Raw genomic sequence first — 22,470 nt, 5'->3', positions numbered from 1 at the left:
TAATCTCAAGAAATGATCAATAATCACTTTAAAGTAATCAGCAACCAAAAAAATGTTGCATTGTTTTTCCAAACATTATACCATAAATAATTTGTAAATCCACTGCTTTAGTGTTTAACCTTAAGTACTATCAAAGGGTTATTTGTCTTTCAATTAATAAAAAGGAGACTGAAAGTGGACAGACTGACCTATACTGACATCCTTAGAAAATACTGTACTGTACTGTCAGACTACAGATGCGCAGCACTGCACAGTATTTTTACATACTTCCACAGATTCCCGACATGAGGGAGCAACATTTCTGAGCCACACTGTGACAAAAATAAAAACATTAATATTATCCACTTACCCGCAGCCTGCAGGACCAAATGCATTCGAACCTTAGCCTGCTCTGCTGGAGTCTGCAGAAGAGTGACAGACAAAGAGATATCGAAATAAAAAAATCAGACAGTAACATGATATTTTAATTGTTGGATTTTGTTATTTTGATTGGTTTATTGGTAAAGGCCAGCTACAGATTAGCTGGTAGACTGAGTGTGCTTGAGGGCATTTTTAGCAAGATAGACACTTGTTGAGACAAAAGCTTTCCAAATTTTTATTTTTTATAAAGAAGAAAGAAGAAAAAAGAAAAAAGACGATCTACCTTTCACTTTGGCACCCTGCTGCCTGACACATCACAAAGCACAGTTTGCGACACGACCGACGGCAGCCACACTTACAAAATGTCATCTATGTAATTTAGCTCGAAAACAGCTGTGTCCCTTAGGCCAACAAAATATTTTACCCATGATAATCTTTAACTGCAACCATTAGAGTGAATGCTCCCGTAAACTGTCCTCATAGAGCACCAAGGGACAACTTCACCAAGCTACTAGGCCTCGTCATCTATAAAAATGCTGCTAGTGGAGAAAAAAAAAAAAAAAAAAAGAATAAAATGAAATAAAACAGAAAGCAGCATCTCTGACACACCAGGGAGAATCAATGAGTAAAAGATGAAGAGAAATTTAGAGACAAAGAAAGAGAGAGAGGGTAGGAGAGAAAACAAAAGCTGCTGTAACAAGTCTTTGGAGAGTTGGATAAGAGGGCACGGAGAGCACATTTTACAAAGATCACAGCCAAAGACTCAACATATTCCCCCTTCCTATTGTGAGTGTGTGTGTGTGTGTGTGTGTGTGTGCGCATCAGAAACATTTAGCGGGAATGAACAGGGGAGGGCCTTGTGCTTTGACAGCTGTATTGGGAAGCACATCCCTTTTCTTTTTTTTCCCGTGACACGGCCTCAAAAGGGTCTTGCTGTAATTCCAATATCACTGCTATTAGATTTGAGGGTCTTAATTGTCAAGCAAGAATGATGGCTACGACAGGGCACGAGCTATAAAAGGCGAAGCGCGATGCAGATTGCTCTTGGAGGTGTTTTGGCGCTGCCGTGGCAAAGCGGCCCTCGTTACCATGCAGCGGCAGAGGCTGTGTGTAGGATTAGAGAGAAATTAAATGCTAATGGGGATGGGATCTGAATCCGCTGCCTGGGAGCATCATTTAGACGACAGGGCCGGGGCGTCGCTGACAGGCAGCGCTTCCTCCCTCCGCCTCCTCCTCCTTCTCCTCCTCCAACAGACAACCCAGCTCTTCCTCCCATCCTTCCATCTCATGACTCCCCACCCCACGCACAACAAAAAAAAATCGGATTTATCAAACTGTAAACTTGTCACTTTGTAAAAATGTCACTTTTCGGTGGCAGTCGGGGAAATATAATGACCCCCTTTAATGTAGTGATGTCAGGGTGCTGTATCCTAGATGGTACACACATCAAGGCACGACTGACACTGAGACATACGTAATGCAACATGGATGTGTGCTGACATGGCGGATCACACGCACTGACTGGCACTGCTTGACAGCCAAAATTATGAAGTGCTATTATAAGAAGAGGAAAAACACTTGAGGCCTTCATTCACACATAAATGTATGTATACACACACACAAACACTCCTTCACAAAAAAGGGATTATACCATAATTCGTCTGATTTTTCCTCCTTTTTCAGCAGCTTTGCATTCAGAGGACAGGTTTTGAACCCGGTTTAAAGGCACAATTATGACAAAGTAATCAGTCTTGCTACAACCAGCCACATAACGCAATAACACATCACTGCTTAACTATCCTGATCATTGTGTGCTACGCAATCATCTTAGTTACAGTTTATTACAACGCCCACTCCGTAATTACATTAGCATTTGTTTACATTGGCCTTAAGGCAGGTGCAAGTCCATGCATCCTAAATGCGCACGCACACAAACACACACACACTTCCAACAGTTCCTCAAGGGGTAATGAAACACTGAATCACACTACTGCTGCTACTGTACGCCATCTCTGCAAGGGCTGAAACTCCCAAGCAATTCTTACAACATTAACCAGTAAAGTGAAAACAACTATTTCCTAATAACAACAACAATGATTGGATTGAGGCCAGAGGGGTGAAGCGTGTTTCCAAGTTTTAGCAGAGAGAATGAAAGCAGTTTTCTCCTCACAGTCACGCATGGTTTGAGTTTCCCTTTAAATAAATGCAGAACAACAAGGGAGGGGGGGGGGGCATCTTAAAAAAAGCTGCGCTCCTCGTATAAAGTACTAAATGAAGCGTGACAGAGTAACAGTCTAATTAATATCAAGTTATCATCACAAGTAATGTAAAAGGTACTCAGAAGTCAGCTAACAAACATACACACACGCCCAAAATTGCATGTTTTTTTGCTTCACAACTAACTCTTTATTTTTCACTCTAATTCACACGCGCACGCCTGCTCCCTCTGTGTGTAATTCATTAGTAAACAATAAAAAGGCGTTAATTGTGTTCCCCAGAGGCAGATCTGAGCTCCCCCCACTGGGAGAGAGGCACCCGCTGCATCTGAAGTGGCTTTGCCCCTCAATTAGAACTGCGCCTTTCCCCACGTGCACAAACAAACACGAGACACCGGGAGGAGGACTGTGTGTGTGTGTAGGGAAGTAATGTGACTTGGAAATGAGCAGTGCTTTCCTTGTAGAGGTTTTAGATTATCACACTGTGAGAAAAAGGGAGAATGGCACAGAAAAAAATGAGACAGGGAAAAAGAAGTTTTGTTTTCTTTATGGTTCTGGAAATATAGAAGATCAAATGAAGGGGAGTGTTAAGAAGAGGGGAAAAAACTTAAAAGAGGAAGAATATAGACATATAGGGGACCAAAAACAAATTAGAAAAAAGCAATATAAATACTTTTAATTGTGTTATGTTAGCAAGCACTTATAGGCCATACCACTAACAGCTTGAGAACAATGCAGATCTGCTCATTCAGAGCCATCAAAGAAGTGTCTTTCTGAAGGACACTGTGGACAAGAAAAGCTGAAAGAAACCCTCCAATTAACTGACCAGCACCTTTACCAATAAACTTCCAGGCACATTAAAACCACAATTATATTCCAATAGAACTTTTTCATATGATTTTCATTGAATCATATTGCACGCTGAAATGTTTTCAGGTGTTCCAAATAGGACCATCGGCAGACAAGGTGAAGAGCTAACTGTCAAAGAGGGGCATACAGTCGTACTAGTATGCACTTTTGACATTAATTTCAAAGGAATTTTTTGGCTTGTACTTCATTATAAAATAAAAACTGACAGATCTAGTACCGTTCAGTTTTTCTATTTATTTATTTTTAAATTCTACCTATTTTTTCTTCTTTCCACACATCTGGCGAACTGCTGCAGCATGTAAACAGTGCTTATGTATAAGCCCTGTTTGTCAAAATCTGCAGTATTTCAGTTTTATTTAGCAAGGAAATATTAAATCTGTGTCCTGCTATGGAGCCCTCTAAGTGTTGTATGTATGACAATGAAAAATCCAGTCATGCACGTATGGAGCAGGTAATATTATCAACAGCATAGGTATTGCATTTTTCCTCTTTTTCGCTATCAAGCTGTAAAGAAACAACTTTAAAAAAACACATTCCCCTATCATAAAAGAATCTGCTCTTATTGGTTTGACAACACTGTGGCACCCACACCCTCTTGAAAATTCTTGTTCCAAATGTAACAGGAAGTCCAGTGTGCTCAAAGCAGCTCGCACGCTTACCTCACCACGCCGACGACAGACGCACTGAGACACGCTTAGCTGAGCTAAGTGCCATTAGTCAAAAATAAACACGTCCCATTAGAAAAATAAATTACCCTCACACTGCTTGGTAAAAACAATGCTAGCCTGTGTATAATGAGGTCCCGCATGCAGGAAATTTCATCTTTTTGCGGTAATTCACTAGTTCGAGACGCAGACAAAGCAAAGTGTGGTGGGTCAGGTGATGATTGTTAAAGCAGGAAGAGTGAAGCCAAACAAAGGTCAGAAAAGCCATCTCTAACCAGAGTGATGTGTCTACTCCATCTAACCACACAACAGGAAGAGTTCATTTATGATTAAGCAAAAAGAGGTGGAGGACAGAAGTAAAGAACAAAAAGCACACAGAGAGTGCAAACCTCCAACCAAGGCACAGCTTAAATTCTCAGCAGTATTTACTTTCAAGGGAATATTCTTGTATTTTCTATATATTCATTTTCCCCCCTTTTTTCTTTTTAAATGTACTTTAAGAAGTTTGTAGTGCAGTGAAAACAAGTGCAAAGAACAGGCTTTTGTTACTTGTCTCATTTTAATATACTTTACATAATTTTCAGCATATTTTTTTAATTTATGTGGATATAGTGCATTCACGTCATTGTTTAGAAAGAATTGTTTAAATGTTTACTAATAATTATCAAGTTATTTTTTTATTTCCCCAAAAACTATACATATTCAGGAAAATGGTGCATGTATTTAAATTGTTATGTATTTAAATGTTTATAATCTGTTACTGTCATGTATGTAACAAAGTCATAATAAAATAAAGTGATAGTTAGAAGCCCCATATATCATTCCCTGTACATCTATTAGATCTATATATAATCATTATCACTTTCACTATCACTGACCTTCAGTCCATTGACCTTGAAGGAGAGGTCAGGGGTCATATGGGACATGATATTTTAAATCTTTACATATGCTCATAGTTTCATAATCACAGTTTCTATGTTGGTCAATATTCAATATTCGACCAATAAATCATTTAAAAGACTTTGGTGGAATCTACATTTTAACGGCTTGTTAAAACGACCTCAATCCACACCCTTAAAAAGTTTTATCAGAATTCACTCAAAACTTTTTGAAGCATCGTGTTTACAGAGAAAATGCTGACACACATGCACACGCTACAAAAAGATAAACAAAACGAAACACATAACCAGCAGCGGTAACTAAACTTAACGATATTAGAAAGACTTGAAGTGGATGAGCAAAGCAGAGCGTCAGCACATGAGGGAAAATGACCAACATGAGCTGCAGTAAATAAATAATGAACACTGGGCTGGTCCTACCTTACAAAGCGCTCCGGGTCTATCTTGTTTAATGCAGTTTGCATGTTACAATCGAACAATCAACATCTTAAAAACAACGGGTTAACTGATCTGTGGGTATTCTGCCAACTTTTATTTCAACGCTCAAGGCTCTGAGTGAGCGCATTTCATTATATCTGACCAAATAATAATTTTTTAAACAACGGACTAAGCTTGAGGTGAGGCCAAAATAAAATGTTAAAATGATTCTATTGCTTAAGATGTGAGGCCTGTTGGCGTTAATCTTCAACAGTTGTTGTGCTCACATTAAAAAAAAAAAAAATCATATACAGGCAGATGCACACTAGTTGGCTCTGAGTTTATTGATTTCATTATGAAATAATGAAGCTAAAATTAGTTAATATGCTGCAAAGGCTAGATATTTATACATATTTATGAATAATTTAGGCAATAGGGTTGGAAGAGTGCACTTAATGCACTGTGGCCATTTAAGTAAATATAGAGATAGTGCACAACCAATTGATTGGTTTAAGGGCAGGTATGATTTAAGTCAGCCAACAGTGTGCCACCTCTTTCCTGCTTCTCATAGAACACATTAGTGAAATGTGGGTTTGGCTAAAGTCACCTTTCTCTTCAAATGTCTTTAAAGAAACCATCTATGGGGGGTGGGAGGAAATGGGACATCAATGACATCATCAGTCCATCTACTGTAACATTAATCCTAATTGCGCCACTGTAACCATTATTTTCTGTCAATAAACGGCTTCAATATACACAGTGCCTACCTCAACAAACTCTTTATGCTGGAGTTGATATGCTCAATATTCATCTCATTATATTTTTAAAGTCTTCATCTGTTTCCATTTTCTTTCATTTGTTGAATTCCTCTCGGGCTTCCCCTGCATCGCCTCCTCTTCTTCCTCTCCCTCTCTCTCATACCCCCCATAAACAAACACACAGATATATCCCATACCCAAAAGAGGACAGGGGAAAACAGAGCCCCTAGAAAATGCAATATTTCTGTTTTTAATATCGAGGTCTATAAGATCAGGGCAAAGATGGGTTCCATGGCAATATGTTTATTTATATATTTTATAAGAAGGAAAAAAATCTGCCTATCTGTATGTATTCGGGGTGCCTGAGCCACAGTATCTTAGCTCATCTTATATGAAAAATAATGTTGTGTATGGCTATACTTTTATATATAATGGCAATATGGGATCAGGGCTCTTTTACAATGCGCCATACTTCAGGCTAGGCCTAACAGCATTTTATGACCCGCCAGCAGTTCATCTTCATGTCTCAGGCAGGCAGGAGCACTGCATAATAATGTCGTTTCCTGCCCCCAAATGCTATTTCACAGGCCGGGGCTCATTTCTCAAACTTCACCACTTTTACAATTTCCTAAACTTTTATTCCCGTCATTATTACCAACAAGATTTCATTACGTATTTAGAATGTAAACAAGTCTGAGTAATGACACTCCCCCGTCTCCCTGGAATCATTCCCATTGATGGCTCTGCTGCTATCTCAGGCGCGTGTATTCATAAAGACACACTAGTACAAACACACACACACAAACAGACAAACATGCACGTGCATACAAATACACAAAACTCCATGCACTGCCACAAACATCCATACAGAAATGATGCATACACTTGCATAAACTGCCCCAGACAAGATACAACTCAAAGGCAGTAATTTACTACCCCGTGTGTGTGTGTGTGTGTCTGTGTGTGTGTACATGCATGTATGTGTTCCTGATAAAGGGGAATGTGGTGGGGGGTAAAGAGGGGGGGAGAAGAAGAAGGAGAGAGTTTTATACTCAACTCACATAAATCATGTAGAAGAAAAATGAGCAAATGTGCAGGCTAACTCATCTTCTTCCCATCCGGAGAAAATGAAATTCACTGGAATACCTATCAAAACTGCAATCATCCAGAGATAATATCTTCTTTGGTCTATCTGCACTTTCCGATTTAATTTCCTCCATGCCCTTGACATCCAGCGATACCATTAAGATGAAGCACATACAGTAAGGGAGTAGTTCTCACGTTTTGATATATGAGAGCTCCGCGCTTAATGTAATATCATCATTTGAAAATTAATGCAATCTTTCTTTTGTTTGGGGTCTCTTTTTAACATTTTTCTTGGGAAACACTCAAGGAGCGAACCGCAGTGAGACAAGCAACAAGACAGGGACTGGGTTCACATGAAAAGGAGACACAGAAACAACCAGAGATATGTGAGAAAGACCGGACAGACGGGGGGGGGGGATATTTTGTATTTTGAGGAGCCGCGCACACCCACCCACCCCTTCCTCATTCCGTGCGAGAATGACATGCAATTATGTCTGGGCCTGCCCCAAGTCAGAGGTCACTCAAATTACTCCATCATTTAGCCGTGCCGTTGAGATGAGAGAGACACAGAGAGAGAGAGGGGGGGAGAGAGAAAGAGCGAGACCCCCAGCCCTTCCTCGCAAATCCTCCCAATCCCAGCCACAACATCAAATATCATGAAATCATTAGTGTAATAAGCATGGAAATCTGTTTGCAGATTATCAACGCCCCCTCTCCCCCTCCTTTATCTGTCCACAATCTCTTCATCTAAGCTGTTTTCACCTCTTTATCCTATACAATTAGTGCAAGAAAGACAGAAGAAATAGAGAAAGGAATACAAAGATTAATTAAAAGAAAGTCCGTGACATACACAAAGACAGAACTGAGAGAAAAAAAAACATCTATATTGACCTAACTCTTTGTATTTCATACTAAGACCTCTCTAGGACAAAACCCTGCCATATGAGGCAATGTCACAGTTTCGGTGTGCGAGTGTCCTGGCTACAGCTGTTGGTCCATATCTGTCATTAGCCCAACCAGGCAATTTGCCTCAGTAAACTCTTCAACTCACCAAGGGACACTCAGACATCAGCTATCCCCGAAGAGAACCATGTGGACAACAACCTGTGATGCATCGCAAAAATAAAGAGGCTTGTTTCCAGGCTGCCCGTTCCAATAAAACAAACCCACTTTGTTTTCACAAAGAAAAAAACATCTGAAACTAAACCACAGTTTTACAGAAAAAAAGGGAACGGTAGCTCCCACAGAGATAACATGGAACACCCAATGTCCCCAAACACCAGATCATGTTAAGGTTTATCAGCAAACTAGTTTGTCAAAACTGCATATAAGTCACATTTAAAATATGATGAGGATTTGACAGCATTATGGGATATGTACTATCTGTATTTCTAATACTATGTATTAAAGGTGAAGCTGTAGGATTAATCCCTGGATTACTTTTTACTTCCCTGATGAAAATGACATTAACATATAAATTATATTGATAGTCAACAGGTAAGTTTAATGGGTATTTGAGTCACAATTGTTTTAGTTATGGACAGCATGCTGTTTATGCTCATAGCATTAGTAGAGCCAGAACTAACCAACACAAAAATTCGATGAGCAATCTTTTTTTTAATCTCTGACAGCACCTAACTATCATAGCTGTTTAGGGTATAGAGTCAAGACATGTATGTTACCATAGTAAATCATGTCATGTGACTCATTAGTAATGGCACAAGCCATTAGTAAACCTGACACTTACTTTTGTACAACTGAGGTTTATTAAATTATGCTACTTTGGAGGGGATGACACAAAGTTGTTCAGACAACATTGTTTTTACTGCTTTTATTTAATTTTTATATAAAGCACAAAACTTATTTTTACATGTGTTCTAGAGTTTTATTTATGATATCTGAACGACATTACTTACATGTAGTTGGGCGTGAATATTAAGTTTGACTTTTTTTCCCCTTGCTGTCCACTTCCTTGAGTATTGTTTAACATCATCATGACTCCTTTTTAAAACACTTACAGTTATTCTGAGTTTTTGTGCACTTTTTGACATGTATGGGGTTTGCACCATACCGCAGGTGTTGGTAGATGTTTTTACCTATAACACATAAAATCCATCTTATTTGAGGTCTATTTCGGTTTGATTTTTAAGAGGAGCTACTCCTCATTAGCCACATGTAATATGGTAATCCAACTGTCAAGCATATGATTAAAAATTGGTATGATTAAAAAAAAAAAGAACAGAAACAGAAACAAACTCAAACTTTGTGACAACAGAGCTTCTCACCCCGTGAAAAGCAGATGCTACATTTAAACACCAGACTTTTAAAGGTCCTTTAAAGAGTTGAGGTATAAATTTATTCTAAGCAGGACCCCCAGCAAGCGAGTGAAGCAACACATTTTACCTCACACACCCCAACAAACACTTGTTAAAATGAGAATAAAGGGCTATTTAAGAAAGGGCATTAAGTAACAATATCTTAGAGTCACATTCTATGTGAATTTAGTTGTTTTCAATACTTGCACTTCAACAAAGGGAGGCATGTTTTTAAAGGATAATGGCTACCATGTGTTAAATGAGAGGAGGAGATGTTATTCGCTTATACACTAATACTTCCAAATTAAAATACTGTTAAACACAGATAATGTAATACAGAGCAACCCACGTTACAAAAAATGTGGCTTTGCTATTAAGAAAAAAAGTCCTTCAATTTACTTTTAGCAAAGGTCTACAATGCCATATCATGACATAAGGTAAATTCAACAGTTACAGTTTTCTATGAATCGTGACCTTAACTCAACCTGCAACCCTGGACTGACCTGTAAGTCACCCTCCACCATTAGGGTTTCTTCAGACTCTTTCCTCAGAACCGATGACGTACCCTCCTCCCCCCTCGTTCTTCTACTCCCCCCTCTTGTCTTGTATCCTTCCTTGGGCAGTGTGTGCGGTAGAACGATGGGTACAGCTGCTGATTGAGCCAGTAATCCTGATGAGGCTGATTCCTCGTGTATTGATTGAGCTGCTGGCTTTCTTCTACTTCACTCTAAAAAAGCTGTGCATCTGGACTGATTATCTGCTGTAGGCCACCTCTTTTGCTATCGCTCCAAATCTCCCAAAGCAAAAAAAAAAAAAAGAAAAAGAAAAAAAATCCAACTCAGACTTGGGTGATCTTTGTTTGTGTGTCTGTTTGTATGTGTGCCTGTGTGTATATGTGCCTGGACATGTACGTGAGTGCGAACAAAAACAGAAACTAACGCAGAGCCCTGGGAGCAATTAGCTTCACACTTTGTTTCTGCATCGCTACTGATCGCGTTCAGTCAATCTGCTGAAATGCAAAAACAAAACAAGCCAAACGTGAACAATGAAACAAACCTTAGACCACACAAGCCTTAAATGCCCACCTAATTACTTCACCACTCGTGAGGTTACAACAGGAAAAGGTAACATTAGTATTCATCATGAAAAATCAAGCTTCGGAATAATGTAAAGGGAAGCCTGACTGTCACATCAGTGTGAAATCTGATCCGGTTTTAGTCATGAATAAACAGCAAAACAGCTACTGACACCTATATAAAAATGATTTACAGTAATGTAAGCAAATAATTACTGTAAAAAATAAAACGTGTCTACTTGATAGAGAGTCAGGATAGCTGGTTAAAACACCATGGTAAGTGTCAATGTGGCTGCTGCACCAATCTTGAAAGCAATAGATCAGCAGAAAGTCATAAATGCCTGTTTGGAAATCTACACGAATATGCGTGTGAGGAATTGAGAAAAACATTTGCAACAGCCCTGGAACTCTACCTCTGAGAGAGATGAGCTCTGTTATTTACAGTTCTCTGTCCCGAATCGTAATCAGAGTCTTGCACTCCCCAGGCAGCTGACTACTGGGGTGCAATCTCTCCGTAAGCATTAAAATGCCCATAAATTCAAACACTCAGTATTCAACTATTCAAATTCCCTGAGACATACATATATACACAAAAAAAACATAAACTGGTAAACATACAAATGTGTTTGCGTGTGAGTCTTCGTAAGTTTGTAATGTTTAACTCCTCAGCTATCCTGATGAGTATAAAAACAAAGCAACAACCAAGAATCAAATGCAAATATGGTATAATCAGTCCCTGTGGGTATACTCAGGGGGAAAATGTATAGGAAAACATCTGCAGATGCACAGTGGCTAAAATATAAGTCTGCCAATCTCTGTGAGTACATGATTGTGTCAATAATTTGGTCTATGTGTACATCTCCAGCTTTTCTGTACAAAATGTTATAATCACAATAAAAATTGTGCCATAATAGAAACCTATAACTCAAGGCGTCTTGCCTTAAATTTGTAATAAGTTTGAAAACTCAGTGCACTCATTTGTGACTTTGCAAATGAGTTCACAGTCATGCACATGTCATTTAGAGAAACTTAAAACCACTAGCTTTCATATTTGCCAAGATAACGATATAAGCATATTGATTAATGCTGTTTATGCATCTAATCTTCTCTTGAATAATTCAAAGCGCCTTTTATGGAGTACTACATCAATCACACCTATAGACCAAGCAACAGACATCTCCAAACTCAATCTAGACCATTACCATACAACGTGCTATATTTAACGTTCACTTCATTTGAACGTCTACTTTTGAAGCACTTTGAGGGGAAACAACAGTGCTCTTAAAAAATACCAACATTGAAAAGATTTTAATGACAAATTTACAATCAGCTTAAAAACATTTAGTGATGATGCAGAGAAAAGAAGAGAATCCAAGATTGTATTTACCTCTAATATGGTCTGTTTGTTATTTGGTAATGATGAACAATGGAGTTTTGTTGAGAACTGAAAAGATCACAATAGCCAACCAGCACCTCTATACGGCATGGATAGTGTACTGAAAACACTCTTCGGAGACTTTGCTCCATATTGACATGATAGTGTCACACAGTTGTTGCACATCCATGATGCCAATCTGCCGTTCCACCACATCCATAAGGTGCTCTACTGGAATGAGATCTGATGAGTGTGGAGGTCATTTGAGTACAGTAAACACACTGTCATCTTAATGATACCAGTTTGAGAAGTACACTGAATGACCACTGTGGTTATAACAGGATGGAAATGGTCAGAAATAACACTTAGGTAGGCTGGGGCATTTAAACAATGCTGAGCTGGTGCTTAGGGGCCCAAAGTATGGCAAAAAATATCTGCATTATCACAATTTGCCAGCCTTAACCAATGATAGACAGCACAATTTATCTATGCTTTATGTTGTTTATGGTGACTTTGGACTGCACCATGGAAATTGTGACATCAGTTTCCTGTTCTTAGCTGACAGGTGTATCACCTGGTGTGGTCTTCTGCTGCTATAGCACATCTGCTTCAAGGTTAAACATGTGCATTCAGAGATGCTCTTCTGCATGCCTTAATTGTACCTTGATTTCCAAAAGTCTGGCCATTTTCCTTTGACCTTTGGTATTAACAAGTCGTTTTCACTCAGAACTGCTGTTCACTGGATATTTTCTCTTTTTGAGACCATTCTCTGTAAACCCCAGAGTGAGACAACCCCAGCAGATCATCAGTTACTGAAATACTCATACCAACAACCATGCCACGTTCAAAGTCGCTTTAATCTCCCTTTTTCCCCTATTCTGATAGTCTGAACTTCAGCAGGTCCTCTTGACCATCACTAAATGTGCTGAGTCCCTCCCATGTGATCGGTTCATTAGCTATTTGCGTTATCAAGCAGTTGAACAGGTGTACCTTATAAAATGGCTGGTGAGCAATCACACCACTTTAAATCCAATGTCACTCAAATCAAAGTTATGAATATCCTTAACAACAGAGTTAAGTGGCAATTGCAGCTGTGCTTGACAGTGCTGAAAAATGATTTTAACTTTATGAGCTCAGACGTTTGCAGAAGTGGAGAGTTACTGAGAAGTGTTTGAATTTCGGGGTCACTCATTTGTGTGGCATATTCAGGGTCATTTGTGTAGCGTGTGGTGGGGCGAGGGTCATTTGCGTAAGGGTGCTGGGAGCTGCAGTTTAGTATGCAGGGAGGCAAGGGAGGGAGGGCATGTGACATCCGCAGAGAGCCAGGACCCTCACTGACCCCTGTCTATAATTCATCCCCTGGAATATGGGGCACATCAAACCTTCGTTTCTTCCCACCCAAAAAGAGGAGAGAAAACCTTTTCACTTTGTTGCACGGCACTCTGACCCCGTATTAAAGCGAGTAGCAAGAGAAACCCTGAAAATGTCGGTTATTAAATTTTCAATGCTGTCCCAGGAGAGCGTTTCCAGCAGCTCTCTGATTCATAGCTGGAAGAGGACTGAGGAAAGGCCCCATACTGACAAAAGGACCAAGAGGGACAAGGGGATGAGGAGAAAAACTTTTGCTTTCATTTTTAGCGTTTACGAACAGGTACACACAAACGCACACACACAAAAGTAGCAGCTAATATGAGAGAGGACACAGTGGATTACCTGTGTGTGTGTTTGGGCACAATTTGGGATGAATTAAATGCTAATATAAAAGCGGGACCAGACCCTCGGGGAGGCTCCATCCTCCCTCTATCCCCGTTTTCTCTGCCACTCTCTCCCTCTCTCCCTGCTTGTTAGCTGCAGGTATTCAGCTCCAATTGCAGAGGTTTCATTAGGAATGCAGATATCAAAGTGTGCAAGGGTGTGTGTGTGTGTGTGTGTGTGTGTGTGTGTGTGTGTGTGTGTGTGTGTGTGTGTGTGTGTGTGTGTTTTGAATAGAACTTACCAGATGTTCTAATCTGCCTTTGATGTTCCCAGCGTCCCTGCAACACAACAACACATTTCCCCCACTGTAAATAAAGTGCCGGCACAAAAAGTCATTTAATAAAAGCAGATTTGCAGACACACACACACAAACATCAACTAACACACACAACAAACTCTGTCAAGTGCGATTTTCTGATTTAATTTCACAGTTTGAGTCATTGCACTGAAACACTACCTGTGGCCAATCCTAAGTAGCCAGAATTAGACTCCAGCTACGAATCATTGTTATTAATAAACAATCTATTTTCTTGATTCCTCGATGAATGGGGAGGCAAGCCATCAGTGGTTTTCTGAGGTTATGATGATACCTTAAAATGTCTCACTGTGGTGGTAGTTAAGCCAAATTATTTTCAACTAATCATTTCACAGTCGGCAACTGTCATAATCACTAAACCCTCTTTCTGTTTCACCTGTAACGTACGCGGGATGAGAATAGCTGTAAGAGGGGGAAAAAATCCTGATGATATCAAAAGGCATTTGGTTAATCAAAAGAGGTAACAAAAAAAAAAGCACATAATGAGGAATTATACTAATTGTTAACCTTTCAGACTGAAATGCTGTGTGCATTTTCATGTGTTTGCATCTGCACAACACAGAGGTTAACTAATATTGTTGCCACACTGCTGGCATTCATAATAATAATTTCCAACTACAAAGAAAGAACTGGGAGCTTATTATCTGTGAATTAATAAAAAATGTGTGTATGATTATCAGGGTAGCAACAGCAGAACGGCGAGCCGAGGAAGCGGAGGAGTGGGGAGCAGTCTGTTTTTAAAAAGAGCAAATTGGCAGTAAATAATAGATGCAATTTTGGCACATTTCAAATTTGCAGCAGTGGAAATCAAAAGATCAAGAGAACACAAACAGCCCCCGTCCCCCCGATCTCAGCACCCCTCGTCCAACTCTGGCCTCCATTACTGACAACTCCACCCAGGCTGTGGCGTTTTACAGCGTTCATGTGTGTCTGTGTGTATATGTGCTGAAAGGGAGAAAGGCTTATCGACAGGCTTCAGTTGCTAATGCAGCCAGCAGCATCACAGTGTAAATCTACACCATCTCTAAAATTACATACTGTCTAATCCATCCCACCCCTCCAGCCCCCTCTACCTCCATTCACTCATCCATATGTGTCTCAACACCATCAACCTTTCCGAAAAGCATCAAGGAATGAAGAAAAAGCCAAACACCCTAGAAAACTTAAAACAAAAAAAAACACAACAAGAACTAAAGAAAAACAAAAAAATAAAGTCATGAAGAAAAGATGTTTGCTTGTTTATTCTGAGCTCTGTCACTGAGCCACAGGCAGACAAGTCAACCACTTAAGGCAAACTTCATCTAGCTGTAATTACATTACATTCTGACAAACACCCCGCCACATTCATTATACATGACGGGCGCCCGGCTACTAGACAGCAAGACATTTGTTACCGTGGTGACAGTGTGTGTAATCCACTAATGAAGCGCAATTAGTGAGAAACAATCTAACACAGGGGAGACGCAGCGCTCGATCCCTCCTCCTCCACTCATTTCCCTTTGCTTTTTTTCTCCCCCTGTCTCCCCTCTTCCTTTTTATAGCTAGTTTTTCTTTTTTTCCCTTTTTTTTTTTTGATTCAACCTTTATTAAGCTCTTAACATGCATTTAATCTCCCACGCTTTCATCTGTTGTCCTGACTTCATCAAGGACAAGCTGTCCAGCATGGTCCGCACCAGTGCCGAAGGGATCGCTCTATCCATTAGACAACCACAGCTGACACACACACACACACACACACACACACACACACACACACACACACACACACACACACACACACACACACACACACACACTTTTACATCCTCATCTCTCTTTTCAAAACATCATATAATCTGCGGAGGTCTTCGGGGACCGAGCTTTCCTTTTCTCCTTATCTGTCTCTCCCTCCCTCCTTCTGTACTCTGTGCATTCAGCGCAGAGGCAGCATCGATTTCTGAATTACGCCACAATATTAAATAATTAATATACTTGCCGTGATTGATGTTTTGCATTAGGCCAATATTAGGTTATCAATCAAAATCCACTTGGTTTAATGTAATAATATTGAAAATGTGTCAGTGCCTGTTCATCCAATTTGTAGTGGAGGCAGGCCAGATAGTAATGGTGGTGTAGCACAAGGCCTCAGAGACACTATGGCCTGCTTACTACAACCACAGGAGCACATTACAGCCCCGGCACACAGCATGAGAGAGGGAGGGCGGCAATGGCAAGAGAGATGAAGTGCAGACATGGGAAGACGAGAATGAAGCAGACAGACAGTGATTTGTGATGTGATGGGATGTGATGGACTTGGCACGGTGAGAAGGCGCACTAATCATGTGACATATTTAGTAGCCCTCTATGAAGAAAATGAATTCATGGCGCATTAAAATCACACTATTCATACCGTATAAATACTGATTAATTTGTTTTAAAGTGAGCAGTTTACTCATAAGAGCTAATAGTTTTTCAGTGGTAGTCATTTTATAACTGTTAAGGTCTATTAAAGGCAGCTAAGTTTGGCTGAAAAAAAACTGTGGTTCAAATCGGGCCCTAAAACTTGCTTTAGATATTAGTCTTCCAAACTCCAAATCATTTACTCACTTCAGTTAAAAAAGTATTTTCACATTAGAAATTGACTAATTAAAGCAAGATAAGCCCCATACACTACCGCTGTTTACTGTTGTAATGTACGGCTGCAGTAAACCAAGACAGCTCGACAATATATAACATATGGAATTAAGAAATCATTTATTTTAATGGCTACGTCTGTACCTTTGTCATCGTGACATATCAAAATATCTTCACAAAAAATGGATTGGTTGACAGGTGAGTGTTTTAAACATTCCCACACTGCTGCATATTAGCTCTGACAAACACTGGTCAACTGTGACCTCTAAGACAAAGTCTATTTAAGTGTACACACACACTTTGGTACTGCACAACTTTGGGACTTTGAGTTGGGAGATAACCAACATGAAAGAACTACGGTATTATCTCTGGTCTTGCCTTCAGGACAGTAGTCCTGTTTCGCACAATGAGCGAGGTTACAGCTTGGCTATTGTAATGGTCTTGCAACAGCTGGGATCAAATGGCCCATGATATGAGGGCAGCAACAACCTACATTTACTGATCAGCTGATACAAATATCCCATGAATGTGCTTATTATGGCACCATTTTAAGTTAAAATAATACTAATGGTATACCATTAAAAAAAACCCTAAGAAAATTCTTGTTGAGTTGTGGCAGCAGATTTGTTTGCAGCCATTAGTAAGTTTTGCCATCATGCAGTCTACATACATAAAATATGACCACTTAAAGTTGCAGGGAAGCTAACAGAGGGAAGCTAACAGCCACGGGGTAACGCTAATGTCATACCCAAGTTTATTAAATCCAATGTGTACACCATGGCTTGCAAAAAGGTTACAAAATTGCTAAAATCACACAGTCTGGACACACACATGTAAGTGGAAAGCTTTTCCTTTAAAATTGAAAATGTAGCAGCCATTGAATGGTCACTTGTCCCCACTAAAGCTATGGCTTGCCATGGCATGTGAGTGTCTTTACAGAATCACTGGGAGTTAACCAGCAACTATTTAAGGAAATAATGCCAGAATCTGACAGAAGAGACACTGCAGTGCAGAAGGAGACAGGTTGGACTATTGAGCAGACTAAAACATGAAAATCTCTGACCTTCACCCATCCTAGTCAGACAGCGATTTGTCATTGTGTTCAGTGTTTCACACAACAACAAAAAAAGGAAATTTATGTCATTACTTGTTCACATTACCTCTCTTTTCTCTTCGGAATAGTTCGAAGCCAGGATGACTGAGAGGCCTGGCAGAGAATGGCAAGTGGGCAAGAAGGGGAAAGACACAGGGAGAGTAATGCCCTGTTGTTCCAGGAAATTTAATTAGTTATCTGCGGTCAATTAAGTAAAACTGGACAAACAAGGGAGAGTGTTAAGCTCTGGCAAGGTCAATACTGACCAATTTAACATGGTCGCTGGATCCATCACACTGTCTGCACTCATGCTTTCTCATTCCTGCTCCTTTTTTCTTTTTTTTTTCCCCCTCTCCTTCCACTCAGTCGCATACCTTTTCTTCTCAACGTGCCCTCCCAGCATTCTTTCTTCCTCTATCACTCACAGTAGATGCTCTGTTACAATGTGTCCAAAGCCCTTTTGTCTCTTGTATTCAACCAATGATTTTTAAGCTGTTGCCTCATCTTACCTCATCGTTTTCCTTATGTCTCTCCTTACCTGTCATGTTGCCTTCTTCCAAACCCCCCCGGATGGCTTTCTTTCTCTTTTCTCTCTTTACCCGACCCTCCAAAGCCCCCGCAATTCTGCTAGCAGACAATTAATTACACAGCTAGCGCCAGATGAGTTGTCATTTGCGGTTCACGTTTCTAATAATTGCATTAGGTCTTCAGGTTTTTCTAAGATCCCCTCCCTTTCTTTCCTTCACTCTCTTTCCCTTTCTTTCTCTTTCCATCTTTGCTAGATTCCCCCCCTTTTGACACAGCTGATCTGAATATCTTTAGTCAGTCAATGGAGGTGACAGAGGGACTTAAAATGCAGAGGCAGTCATTTGATTTCCAGCTAACAGAGCTGCCCATTAGCCCAGCACTCATCAGCCATGCATTACCTCTCAGACCCACAATCCGGTGTGCGGAAGATTTAACCCTTTTACTCTCCACTACTGGCCAGGTTTACCATGTAATATCAGGCTTTCATACATCAATGGGTTTGCTTCCACAGGCCATGTTACACACCTTTAACTTTCCCCTTTATCTGACTGTAATGATTTCGCTGCCCTTTACTCACAGTTTCAGTTCAGGAACCATAAGAGGCTTCCTATTAAATAAAAATGACTTATAATAAGAACACACTGTGTTATGACTTGTGTTGTAATGTATTGTATTACACATTACTCTATTTCACTGATTTACCCCGTATGGAAAGTCATATGTTACACTTGTTGTTACAGCACTTTTGAATTAGCATGTAACACTGCTGCCAGCTGACATGTTAACAGTAAGCTTATCGTATCCTCGCATACATGCAAAAAATAAATCCCTAAACTAATGAGACGGACATAATTACGATTTGATAGCAAACTCATAAAGCACTTTCACAGGAAGCTGTTGTGGTGACAGTGGCACTACTGTAGGAACACGTATATGCAGAAATGTGTTGTTAGCTGTTAAAAATCAAGCTCAGCATAAACTCCCCTGCAGCATCACTCCAAGTGTTTGTCACAGCATCACAGCTGATAAGTCAGGACAAGGGAACATCTGGATATTTTGCTTAAGGAATTAATTATTAAAAATTTACTTCGTATGTTGATAGACCATAATCTAACTCACAGTCATAGTCCAACACAATCTGACTAAAATAATAAAACAGTTTTCCCTTTTTAAACCTTACTCTACATACTAACCTGTATGATCTATATAAGTCTTCACTCTGTATTTAGTGGTGACTCGAACAAAATTCCATCACAGATAACATTTTTTATGACTGTTAAGTTACGTAGAGGTGACACGTTGAATGTGGCATGGGAAACAAACGGAGAACGTAACGTCGCATTCACAAGGATATGATGAAATAAACATAATATACAGGAAAATCAAAAGAATTAGAAAACACATAGATGTTATTAATCATATGTGTGACGATACTTGTGCAAAGTTTCTCTCCGACTGGCCCACCTGTTAAGAAGGCGATATAGGTCCCCATGTACCCTATATACACATATGCTACGGTCATTACAGTAAGATTCATTAATCACTCAGTGATCGATGGAAAGGTGACAAGCAGTAGCAGCAGCAACTTCAACTAGATATTTCTCACTTTGCCATGACAAAACATGACTTTCTTTTTGCTGCCGATTTGCAAAACCTGAGGAAGCCAAACAGCCGAATAATGCTTTACATTTGGGGTGATTGACTTTTATCTCTTTCATTCAGAAAATCCCAGAAATGTTTGGATACGTCTGGGTGGTTTATAGAAAAAGTTAAAACATAACATAACAAAACAAAAAACTAACCAAAAAAGTGTGATCCATAAAGAAAACACTTAATATAAAACTGTTTGTATGTTATTAGTTTTGTCAGATTGTATTTATGACTGTGAGTTGAAGACTTCTTGGTATTCCAAACAAAGATTTCACAAACGATATCTTGCGACTGTATAACCAACAGAAGTCTTTAACCTTTTTATTAGCAACAGTGCATTTTTCTATTTTCTCATACAATTAAAAAATAAAATAAAATAAAATAAAAAAAAACCTGGCCCTCAGCAGCCTCTTCATCCTCAACTTATCATCAGTTATTGATAGTGAGAAGAGGAGCAGAACAGGAGCAAAAGAAGGCAAGACACCGTATTACTATAGAGAAGACATCATAAGAGAGAGTGAGAGAGAGAGTGTGTGAGTGTATATGTGTGTGTGTGAGAGAGAGTGTGAATTTGTGACTCATTTGCTACAGTTGCATGCCTTGTCAAGCATGTCATTGAGCATTCATATGTTGTTTGACTGCTGACAGAATGGCAGGCATATTTATTAAAAAGTCAATGTGATGGGGACACTGGAGCAAGCATATCCACTCACACATACACACTCACATAAAGCACACTAATACAGAGCCCACATCAGTGGGATCTGCCTGTTTAACTAATATAGGGATAAAGCTTGATATTGAACTGTAGAGGACTGGGTATAGAGACGCACACACAAGCACAATAGTACAGGGAGTGCAGCTTTCCCTCAGGCCTGATTGCCATCTCCATAGCCCTTTTTTAACAGGGCTGCCAATTGAAATTGAAATTGTATTCTTGTGTGTGCTATCAGAACTACCTCTCAGGGTTTTATACAGCTAAGAGGAGGGCTGGTGGGACACACACTCTCAGACTCACACACACATATACACAGGAAGGGATAATACAGGGGCAAGTCGGGGGCTGTCACTCTTCCATGCAGAACACAGAGAGGGAACAAAACGCAGACTTATCGTTCTATGCTTTTATGTAATTCAGCATGCATACAGGCGCGCACACACACACATACATTTGCGGGTACACAAGCTGACCTCCCTCCCAGTGGAAGGGGCTTTACTTTAGCATAATCCCAAAATGGTAGAGAAAAGCAGGCCATTAAAATGGGGGTAACAAATTCAGCACTTTATGTTTCTCTCAAGGAGGTTTAAGTGCAGTCAATAAAAAAGTCAAAGAAGTATGAATATGAAAAGAAGAAGTTGATTTAAGGAGGCTCTTTCTGTTGTATGAGATAAAAACGCAAGCAGACACCTGTTCGTGTTATCCGTGTCTGCCAAACACGGGACCAACGCCCAAATAAAAGAGCGACAGCAACACTTGTGGAGCGAGAAAATGAAGAATAAATCTCTTTAAAGTCTTCCAGGGTTTATTACTTGAACTGACAGGATTAACATCATCTTCATTTATAATAAGAACAGCAATATCGTCACAATGTAAAACTGGGAAAACCTTTCAAGAAGCAGCATCATGATTGCTATCTTATCAGTATCTCCAAACTAAAAAAAAACATTTATTTAGCCCACACTAATTAACTGACAGGACCTAATTTTGTACAATCAACACAAAAATGCAACAGAGCCATCAATGACAAACACGGGCATTTTTTTCAATATGGTGGGCATTACGAATATAAATAGCACTGAGAAGAAAACAAAGAAAGGGACAAATTATGGAGAGACTGGTGTTGGTGAACATTGTAGTGGAGACTGTAAATAATTTTCTTTCTAAAGTTAGATTAGTTATATTAGCAAATAATTAAACTGGAGAGTATAAATGCCAAACTAGGTTTAAACTAATTTTTAAAAAAGTGTCACCAATGCATAATCAATTTTATGTTGATTTTACCTTTTACAGAATGTGATTATAAGAGCAAGTTACACTGAAGCTCTAAGCAATCCACTACACAAGAAGACAAACTCCACAGGTGTGTCTACAACTGTGAAACTCATTTAAAATCACAAGACAGATAAATAGCATAAAGGCAATTCAAGAATTGGGTTTAAATAAACAAACTTGGAGATTAACATCAATATATTGATTCATTTACATCTTATGTCAAATCAAAACAAAATATGGAAGAGTCTAAAATTATAAACAGGACTTACTTCAGTCCAGGGACACATACAGTCCTGTTTGATGTCAACTGGGCCGAGGCAGTAAACACATTGAATAATAACCCATTAAAATAAAAATAATCATCCCAACAAACCTAATCACACACTCAAATCACCTACACCTAGATCAATACGGATATTTTAAAGAATCTAATAAGGGCAAAGTGCAGAGTCAGCCGGCAGCCTCGGTATGAGCAAAGGATCAAAG

At 39.5% G+C, this 22,470-nt stretch overlaps 1 protein-coding gene across 2 annotated transcripts in view; it reads right to left on the bottom strand.

Moving 5' to 3' along the window:
• The window catches only part of rsrc1 (arginine/serine-rich coiled-coil 1), a 119,385-nt gene that overhangs the window by 62,291 nt on the left and 34,624 nt on the right, over window positions 1-22,470 (bottom strand). For both annotated transcript variants that reach the window (XM_031749925.2, XM_031749926.2), the window contains exons 5-6: window positions 14,033-14,069; window positions 350-401 (exon numbers count right to left, since the gene is read on the bottom strand). In XM_031749925.2, coding sequence (XP_031605785.1) covers window positions 350-401; window positions 14,033-14,069 — 89 coding nt within the window. The remainder of the gene's footprint in view (window positions 1-349; window positions 402-14,032; window positions 14,070-22,470) is intronic.

Source organism: Oreochromis aureus, linkage group 14 (assembly GCF_013358895.1).
Source record: "Oreochromis aureus strain Israel breed Guangdong linkage group 14, ZZ_aureus, whole genome shotgun sequence".
Taxonomy (NCBI): Eukaryota; Metazoa; Chordata; class Actinopteri; order Cichliformes; family Cichlidae; genus Oreochromis; species Oreochromis aureus.
Note: the sequence above shows the minus strand (reverse complement) of the source record. Positions and strands in the feature narration are given on the sequence as shown.